The sequence below is a fragment of the Phyllobates terribilis genome, unplaced genomic scaffold (assembly GCF_046119375.1).
Source record: "Phyllobates terribilis strain yellow unplaced genomic scaffold, ASM4611937v1 Scaffold_8__6_contigs__length_399053987, whole genome shotgun sequence".
NCBI lineage: Eukaryota > Metazoa > Chordata > Amphibia > Anura > Dendrobatidae > Phyllobates > Phyllobates terribilis.
In genome coordinates this window covers 141,005,884-141,016,262 of record NW_027362768.1, presented here as the reverse complement: position 1 = coordinate 141,016,262, position 10,379 = coordinate 141,005,884, and the positions used below count along the sequence as shown (strand labels likewise).

At 42.1% G+C, this 10,379-nt stretch overlaps 1 protein-coding gene across 3 annotated transcripts in view; it reads right to left on the bottom strand.

The window, feature by feature from the left end:
• Positions 1-383: 383 nt before the first annotated feature.
• The window catches only part of COP1 (COP1 E3 ubiquitin ligase), a 193,050-nt gene continuing 183,054 nt past the window's right edge, over positions 384-10,379 (bottom strand). For all 3 annotated transcript variants that reach the window (XM_073643375.1, XM_073643376.1, XM_073643377.1), the window contains 2 exons: positions 1,504-1,548; positions 384-880 (listed from right to left, as the gene is read on the bottom strand). In XM_073643375.1, coding sequence (XP_073499476.1) covers positions 863-880; positions 1,504-1,548 — 63 coding nt within the window. In that variant the 3' untranslated portion in view covers positions 384-862. The remainder of the gene's footprint in view (positions 881-1,503; positions 1,549-10,379) is intronic.

Sequence of the window (10,379 nt, the reverse complement as noted above, 5' to 3'; positions counted from 1 at the left end):
CAAACATGGGCATTTTTTGCTCTCATTTTAGCCTTCTGCTCCCGAGTATTCAGGTTTTTTCTTTTAAGCCACCATACAGTTCCAGCGATATGGACCTTTTTACAGCATGCTAATTTTTATAGTCTTTACCAAAAGAGTTCTTCGGGAGAAGGGGGGGTGTCTTTGGGCTCCCATGCATTACTATCCTGTGAGCCACACCCCTTTGGTAAAGACCATGAAAAAAAACATAACTCTGGAACCATATGGTGGATTTAAAAAAAATAAATAAAAAATGGAACACTCAGGGGTACATTGGGAATATAACAGCAAACACTGGATGCAGGTTATCTTTAAAAATAGAAAAAAATGGAAAAAATGACAAATACTCAGACCAAATCGTGTCCTTAGAAATATTTAAATCTTTATTTTCAGGTTTTTGGGACTTTTTTTTTCTTGTTTTTTTCTTTTTTTTTTTTTTGCGTGATCTGTTTTAATAGCTTCCACTATGATAAAAATGAAGCCTCTCTCTACCTCTCAGGTTATGTCCTCAGTGTTGGTAGGAACCGCACGAAGCAACAGGATACAGGCCCCCCCAATTACTAAGGTATAAAGCAGCACCAGAAGAGAAAAAGTACACAGTTATGAGGGCGGGGAAGTTCTCGAGTGCCCGGGGATGGTGACATAATCTGTTGAGTCCATCAATGCACATTCACACTCTTGTTTTCCCCAGTGAAAAGTCTCTTGAGAGTCCAGAAGTGACATGTGACGTAATGCTTTGAGAGTCGACATCAGAAAGAGTTTTAGAGTTTTCGGAAGGTGGTCACCCTGCCCCAGTACGAGAGGGTTTGAAGTAGTCTTCGCTTGTGAACGAGGCGTCCATGTTTCATACCAGCTCCAGTACCTGAACAGAAAAAGAACGAACATTACTGGGTCTGTAATTGGGTATGAATGTTGCTTACACCATGTGCAGGGCATGGCAGTAGCTTAAATATCATTGGTTACGACCACTAGCAACCAGCTAACTATCTAACTCACTATATGAGTGGTTGTAACTACTAAGCTACTGCAATGCCCTGCACATGGGGTAAGAAACATAGCAAATCAGAAGAACTATACTACATTTCTAAGGAGTTATTTGCTAATATTATTACACCTACTACATATTGGTATAGGATCTTGGAGATGGGAATACCCCTTTAAGTTACATTGCTACCAAATTGAGATGCAAGACCTCAATTGTTGGTTGAGAAGTACTGGCATCATGACACAAGGGTTAATGTATACAGACTATATTCTTACTAGGTGCATAAATTGGCCAACGCTGTGCAAAAAGTGGGGCATAGACAAGAAATGGAACGAAGAATAATGAGGAAGAGGAAAATAAGAATTGGAAATGTACTAAACAAGAAATCAAGGACTAGCTATTCAGGAGCAGGCCGGGGCACAATGACATATAAAGAACCTTTACGAAAACCCATGTTATAGCTGTGACCGGGGTCTGCAGGGGCGAAGGGTACAACTTACCTTGATTGTGCCCTGGCTGTTAGCAGCAATAAGAACATTGGACTCCTGTGAAAGAAAGAAGAAGTTATCACCATGTGTGAATGTTACTCCCATCACAAACGTCTATTCAGTAGGAGGGACCCATCAGTGTAAGAAGTCCCAAAGATTCTTCTATGTCCCTCAATGTATGTTTTTGTCACAGTGGATTTTAAAGAAATCCTTTATTAGCATTACCAGATCTTTTAGAACAAGCCTCCCGCCGTCTCACGTAAAGAGGCTAACACCTTGCTGACTTTGGTGGTCCTCCAGAGAACGGAAATGAGGATATAAAATTAAATATTTAAGGGGTTGTCCACAAGTAAAGAAATACATCTTAATTAGGAAAGCGCAAGACGAGCTTTAGTTTCCTAATATACGGTACTCAATGCTACAATGCCAGGTTGGAAATCAAACAATGACTTGATCTCTGGGACCCGCAGAACGGTGGGAGGCGGAACACGTCTACTATATGTATGGTTACATTAGGAACACAGAATAGAATATTTCTCTAGAGACCTGTATAAATTATTCTGTATTTATATCCTTTATATGTCCACCTTTGGGGAAAATTATATTTTTAGCCCCAGATACATCCATTTAAGAAAAAAAAATTATATACATTATATGATGGCGCCGCGGGACTGGAGACGATAAAAGGTGAAGACGCCGGCAGGCAAGTATAAGACTAGGGTTAGGGACCTTTGATTAAAATCACCACTCCAGCGCTGAAAAAGAAAAAAAAAAAAACACTGCAATGGTGCTTGAATGAAACACAAAAATTATGTTTAGCACAAAAATACATGCATTTTAGTAAAAAAATAAAAATGTCCCTAAAAGGTGTCAATAACTTTTACAGACTTTAAAGAAGACCTGTCCGCTGATTTCCCAATACAATTGGTATACGTTATTAAATAGATCTTAGACCCAATGAGACTGGTGTATTTGCTCTGAAAATCAGTGTCATAATAATGGTTATATAACAGTTTTTGGAAATGTTGCTGCCTGATATTAATATAAGCGTTTTATTTTGTTGCAAGTACACCAGTCTCATCAGCTTAAAACTGATGCCACAAACAGCTCCGCCAGCTGACCGGAAAGAAAATCCCACCCAGAAACCATGGAGACTGCCGTGCTCCCTTCCCGCAAGATGGCTTCATTACACCGTAGACGGCGGCACAAGGGCAGGTCACTCAGCGAGCGCCACACATGGGAGATGTTCCCTGAATGCTTCCTAGTCTTTCCTTCTCAAGGCTCCGATACAAAATCCTATCAGCAGAAATGCCAGCAATCATGTCCTCCCTTTCATCACACGCCGCAGCATTGATCTAACAGGAATCTTTTAACCTCCTTGCGGTTTGATCTTTCTCTGATCAGAAAAGTAACGACGCCCTGCCAAATCCCATTGACTCCATGATGGGATAATACAGAAACAAAACAAAAACAAGACAACTCTTAGTGGGCTAAACTTTCAACTTAATTGTTAAAACGCTTTCTATTAACCTCCGTGTAAAAGATCACAGAGGAGAATTGCATTATGGCTGGTGTGCAGCTCTGTGAAGGATCAGAGTGAAGGCCGGTCGTCAGGAAATTTTCGACAATTTGCTTCCTCGCTGATTCAATTGGATTACTGTAAAAAGAATGTATAAATTAATAGAAAGGTGGCGGAGTAAGACTGTAAAGGGTAATAACGTTACAGCAGAGGTTGTACTTTCCTAGTGTGAGCCCCTTTTACAGATGAACTAGGACGACACATCTACGTCGTATAAGGGGAGGTCTTGAAAGCATTTGAATGGGTGAAAAATACTGCAAAAATGTTGAAGGAATTGATATTATGCATGAAATTCCAGAACTCTCAGTCACTGGTACAGTAAAATGCTGTTTCTTTCGCCAAAAAAAAAAGGAATTTGTGGAATATACCGCACCTTTGATCTCCCGCAATTGCTTTTTTGTAATACTCTGATGTAACGCTGTGTTGGGACATTCAATGAAGGATGCATAAATTTAACAAAAGTAGTTGCAAAAATAAGTCTACCAGAGGTGGCCGGGCTGCTAGGCAAGAAGTGCAGCGCTTACAGGCTCTCTGCTACAGAGCTTTCAAGTGCTGCTCCTAAGCTGGCCAGATTGCTGCCTCTGCTTGTAGTATGGGAGAACGCAACGTTCAGACCTGCAGCTCAACCATGCCCTGGCCTGAAACATCAATCATCAGGAGCACACAGGTTCCTGGAAAACAGGAAGCCGGGAGGCAGGGGAGGTGTGTGCTCCTGAAGATCTATGTTGAGAACAACTCTTTATAGGGATTATGTTATAAAAACTGATCACCTATCCAGTATTGTGTGACCAGACAGTATAGGGCAGGACGGTGGCTCAGTGGTTAGCACTGCTGGGGTCCTGGGTTCAAATCCTACCAAGGACAACTGCAAGGGGTTTGTATGTTCTCCCCGTGTTTCCCTGGTTTTCCTCCAAATTCTCCGGTTTCCTCCCACACTCCAAAGACATACTGATAGGGAATGTAGATTATGAGCCCCAATGGGGACAGTGATAATGTCTGTAAAGTGCTATGGATTTAATGGCGCTAAATAAGCGAGTAAAATAAATAAAATAAAGCACAAACTTATCATGGTAAACAATACCTGAACAAGAGGTATTTGGTTATATTGTGTTTGGATTTTACCATTTTCATGGATCTAACGTTTTCCAAAAGGTACAAATTTCCATCCAATCTGAAATGCTCTTATAAGGGGGTATCGCCAGCATCTTTAAAATGTTTCTGGTTAAACTGCAAAAGAATGCTTAAAATCTAAAAGTTAAAAAACAAAAATAAAGGTTAAACTCCCCGCCATGCTGGACCCCATTGCTGACATACAAGTAATAATGATTTTGTAGGGTGGAGACTGTGTATGAGCACCGCTACCCTTTTGGCAGCCGCTGACGGATGGGTCAGAAGTCCTGGCACACTTTTGATCGTGAAAGATTACAGACTCCATTGTCCGCGTGATATACTTATGCATCAGATAGTAGATAGTAAAAGGCATACAGATGAAGTGATCGCGGCGGCCATGTAAATAAAACGGAATATGAAGACTAAAGCGCTAATAAAAGATAAATAGAAAAGTGAGGCCAACTATATTAATGGACTGAGTCACTGGGAGATAATTAAGAGGTTATGTGCTCGCACTTAAATGCAATATGGTAGGAGGCGCAGCACTTAACCACTTAGCTGCCGAGGACGCGCGCTCTCACTTTATGAGGGGACGGCGACTCATTGTGAGAATAGTGTGCTCTGTTTCTGCTGGCTCTTGTAATTTGGTGAAATGTGAACGCAGATGCTGGAGTGAGGTCGAGAACGTAATTACATGATATAATGATATGATGTCATAGCCGTGGGTGAAGACCTGCCTTGTTACAAGCCAAAGGCACGAGCACTAAAATGAAAACACTTCCAGGAGCTTAAGCAAATGCAATGACAAATTATTTGCAGAGCGGGCCACAGGGGGCATCCTTTTTTTTTTTTTTTCAGCCGCTTTATATTTACTGTGCGGAAATCTCTTAAGAGGCGAAAACTCTGGAACCGCCAATTACTTTTGACACGACTGTCAAATCAGGGTGGATTGCTAAAGGAACTAAAATAAATGCACCCGATAAAAACTGAGCAAAAGAGCAAAGCGATTACTACTTGGAGGGTAGAGGAAATTCAGATGGCAAAGGGCTGCCATATTCTCATCTGAGCAGCATCCAGATACAGTGTTGCCCACTTGGCTCCTACCTTGCGCACCAGCTCGTTACTATGCCGGTTTTTCTGCCAGACTTTTTTTTGTATACGGATACAACTTCGCTTCTACACATTCAACTAAAAATTCCAAACTGTCTAAATATACATTTTGCTTTTGATCTGCCTGGGAAATGATACCGTGATGGCGTCCAAACGTCGATTAATCCAAAACTGTTCTCCAAGCAATCAGATGTTAAAGTGATAACCTAGAAATGATGAATCAAAGACCTAACCGTAAAATCAGTCTGGAGGGTTTCTACAAGCTCAGGAGACCACCTTTTAGAACAGGGATGTCAAACTCACACAGAGGGCCAAAATGAAAAACTTGGGAAAAGTCACGGGCCAACCAGTATACAGTATAATGAGCCCCACAAAGTCCTCCATACAGTATAATGGGCCTCGCAAAGTCCTCCATACAGAATAATGGGTTCCACATAGTCCTCCATACAGAATAATGGGTTCCACATAGTCCTCCATACAGAATAATGGGCCCCACATAGTCCTCCATACAGAATAATGGGCCCCACATAGTCCTCCATACAGAATAATGGGCCCCACATAGTCCTCCATACAGAATAATGGGCCCCACATAGTCCTCCATACGGAATAATGGACCCCATGTAGTCCTCCATACAGTATAATGGGCTCCACATAGTCCTCCATAGAGAATAATGGGCCCCTCATAGTCCTCCATACAGTATAACAGGCCCCACATAGTCCTCCATACAGTATAACGGGCCCCACATAGTCCTCCATACAGTATAATGAGCTCCACATAGTCCTCCATACAGTATAATGAGCTCCACATAGTCCTCCATACAGTATAATGGGCCCCACATAGTCCTCCATACAGAATAATGGGCCCCACAAAGTCCTCCATACAGTTTAATGGGCATCACAATGTCCTCCATACAGAATAATGGCCCCACATAGGGGTGGTGGGTTCTGGTGTCGCAGGCCAAATATAATCACCCTGCGGGTCAGAGTTTGACATGAGTGTTTTAGAAGAAAGGCTATGTGCACCCAACGTCTTTTCAGCTTCCCCATTCACTTGTATTGTAAAGTACACGGCGTCATCAGAGCGGAATATGTCAGATCGGTCAGGTCACTTTCTTAACTGGCGTTTTTCAAAACGTGAAGTGGTTAAAAAGCATTTTTACATAGAAAAGCATATGTTCAATCTTTTGTGTGTTTTCTGAAAAAGATGTTGTGTGTACATACCCTAAGGCAGAAAATCAGAGGTCTTTTTTATCTTGCTTTTTTTCCATGTTTCAGCTGATTTGGAAAGGCTTAAAATTGAAAGTTTTTTTTCCAGGCTTCAGACAGTGATGACCTATTCAATGTCAGGGTGGGAAGGTGGACACCCCGCACCGATCAGCTGTTTTATGCTCCGGTGGGGAAAGCTGTAAATGGGTGAACAGGGCCAGAAAAAAAACAAACAAAAACTGAGCTGCAGTAATAAAAACAGGCAGTACACAGCAAAGAGAGCGGAGCTGTTCGGTTCTGTTCACGCTTGGTGGCCGGAAAGAGAAGCGGTTGATTTGTTGGTGGTGCTGGGTGTTGTAGCTATATCGATGATATATCCCTTTAAAGGATTTTTTTCACTATAGCAAGTGAAATCAAGTTGGATGTGCCATTGCTTACTAATCATGGTGGTCCAACTGCTGGAACTTGCAACCATCCTTATAGTTATTGCCCCCGCACAGTGGGTGACCGCATCTACTGCCCACCAGTGGAGCTTTGCTTGACTGCAAAATAAATCGGTTGGACCTCAGTCCCTTTGTGGTCCTCATAATCGGGTGTTACTGAGGTCAGGCGCCCACAGATCACAATGTTCTGGCATGCCTTAGTAATCTTATAAGATGGGAAATTTCATTTAATTGATGAAAAGGTTTGTCGACTTGAATCAAAGCCGGAGAAACTGAGGTCTATTGTCTCCCCGGCCAGATCATCTATAAAGGTATGTTGCTTTTAACAGAAATGGATGAAAGCACTGGGATTGTGAAACCTCAGATCATTGTCTTCATGTGTCCAGCGCATTCAGCAGTCTCGCCGAACATTCAAATGTTCTGTTTCAAAGCGGAGGACAAACCTGCTGGAGAATAGACAAAGAAAAGACTTTCCAGCTCATTTCTGTACCTGACTGTAGCAACCATGAAAGGGCAAATAGTACAAGGCACGGTTGGCTCGGTGGTTAACACTGTTACTTTGCAGCGCTGGAGTCCTGGGTTCAAATCCCACCAAGGACAATATCTGCAAGGAGTTTGTATGTTCTCCCCGTGTTTGTGTGGGTTTCCTCCGGGTTCTCCGGTTTCCTCCCACACTCCAGAGACATACAGATAGGGAATTCAGATTGTGGGCCCCAATGGGGACAGGGATGATGTCTGTAAAGTGCTGTGGAATATGATGGTGCTGTATAAGAAAAGTTATACATAACCCCGGTCAGTGGGAGCAGTCTTGCTCCATACACTTGTATTGAGCCGAGGTCACGCCCAGACTTATCGGTTTGGACCGGACAACCCCTTTAAAGGAAATTTGTGAGCAGGTTTTTTGCTATGAAATGTAAGAACAGCATGATGTAGGGGCTGAGAGCCTGATTCCAGCAATGTGTCACATATTAGGCTGTGTTGCTGTTTCAATAAAATCAGTGTTTCATCAGCAGGAGATCATCACTAGAGGACTAGTTGTCTCGTGCTTCCTAGTCCTCCTCTGTATAACCACGCCCACACCACTGATTGGCAACTTTCTGTCAATATACAGTGTACACAGAAAACTGCCAGTGTTGTGGGTGGGGTTATACAGGGCTCAGCATTCAGAGAACTGCTAGATCTGAGGCAGAGAACCCTGATATTTTCAAAATTACATCTCGCAGTCCAGCAAGTGACAAATCGCTGGAATGAGTCTCTCTGCCCCCACATCATGCCGATGTCAGATTACACAGCAAAAACCTGCTGATAAATTCCCTTTAAAAGGTATAGCAGGGCCTTTCATGTTCTGTAAAATCTGGCAATTGAAGCCATGCTTCTGATGTGGTTGCTGTACAGATTTTGAAGCCCTACAAGCTCCAGGATGCCTAGTTAGTCATACACAGGAACAGGAGACAATCCACAAGGCCTGGATTCACTCCGCACACAGAAAATGAATTTCTCAAGCAACGGTATCATAACACCGGTGGCATTACTTTTGTCTTATTTGATGACCTTAAGATGAAAAACTTTCTCTGTGCATTTTATCCCTCATTTAGCATTTTCCATGCAGACCGCCAGCATTAAGAAAAAAGCTGTTCGTTCTAAAAACAAGAGTGACCTCTGTGTTCTTGTAATTCATAGTCCTATAGAAATGCCGAATTAATCTCACACTCGGCCAGAAGAGTGAACATGGTTATATTATCTGAAGTCGGGCTGAAATTGCCTTGTGTGCTTTACATTCCGAAGAACATGGATTTCATTTCCTTAAAATGTTGAGTTTGACAGTTTATTTTACGGCAATCTGCTAGCTGAAGATGCCAGTGTAAAATGGTATTATACGGATCCACGGAGACATTTATTGAATCAACATTTCAGCTTTCCATTACAATGACATGAAAGGAAAGACTTGTATGATCTCCTGAATAGAATGACACCTCTCCATATAGAGAGAAACGGTTAAAGGGGACATTTTCTTGACAGCTTATGGGAAAAAGAAAAAAAAAAAGCTTAAAAAAAAAAAAGAACCCAAAATGTATTTTCCACCAAGAAATTGGAACAAAGCTGGGTGCCAACTGTAAGTGAGAACTAGATGAATCTATCGGCCATTTGATTGGGTAATTAGCTGATAATTAAGCAGGAGAAAATCTAATTCTGGTCATTGATTGTGGTTTGGTCCTGATGAAGGGGTCTGAAAACCTTGAAACGCATTGACACAAACCGTATTCTTGCTTCACCTTTGTGTGTGATTGTACCTCGGGCAGCGTGGATTCTGAATGACCGTATTACTTATTTTTTGCTTCCTAATTCTTGTCATCAGACGCACATTGCTCCATATCCGCCTGTGTTTTCCGCCCCACAATCAATGACTGTTTACAATCCAGCCTGACGATATGGTTGGGTTGGTTAATTTTAAAAAGATACTGTATGTAGAGTTTTTCTGGAGCGTAAATATGGACGGCCTATCCTCGGGACCCCCGACACTACAAATAATCAAGGCCTACTGATGTGTCTCCGACTCAGCAGCAGAAGGGAGAATTTACAACACTCGATTTCGTGGCCTTAAACGATCGTTGATCGATAAATATTTACTGATCGGTGGTCATTTAGTAGCAGATTTACACAGGCAGATCGCTCTTCAGACGCACACTGAACAATCAATCTATAAGAGGCTGTTCAGGGTGCAAAGGCTGTCATTGTTCTCGGCAGCACCGATCCGGTTTACACAAGACAATGCGCTGCCGAGAACGATGATCTTTTTTTGCAGCACAAAAGATCATTTCACCCAATGAACAAGTGTTTTTGCTTATTGGTCTGTTGATTGGCAGCCTGTTTAGACTTCAAGATTATTGTGAAAAGAGCATTTCTGAGAACACTAGTCCTGTCAACAGGCTTCTGCTACCTCATCTGAGAGCAGCGTAATGCAGAGAAAGAGACCCTGATTCCAGCAATGTGTAACTTAGTTTACTGGGTGCAGAGCCCAGAAAGCTAACCACACCACAGCTTTGTGTATACTGACAGTAAGCTGCTAATTAGTATTGGGGGCGGGTTGGACCAGGAGGCACGTGAGCAGTAGTCCCCTAGTGATAATCTCCTGGGTACGGAAAAATAAAAAGTTACAGGTCATAAAAAAAATGTGGTTTGCATCGCTATATTTTTATTGCTTTTTGGAAACAAGTTTTAAATTTGTTCCACCATTAAAATAAATAAAAATTAAGCCGAAATAAGTTTAGCATTGCTGTAACCAGGAGATTCATATTGCTGGGGGGTCATTTTAAACGCACAATGAATTCCGTAAAAACGAACCCCCCCCCCCCCACACCCCCGCCGAAAAAAAACTTTTATGGAATTGCTTTTTTTTTTTTTTTTTTTTTTTTACCCCCTTTGCAGTACAAAGAAATGGT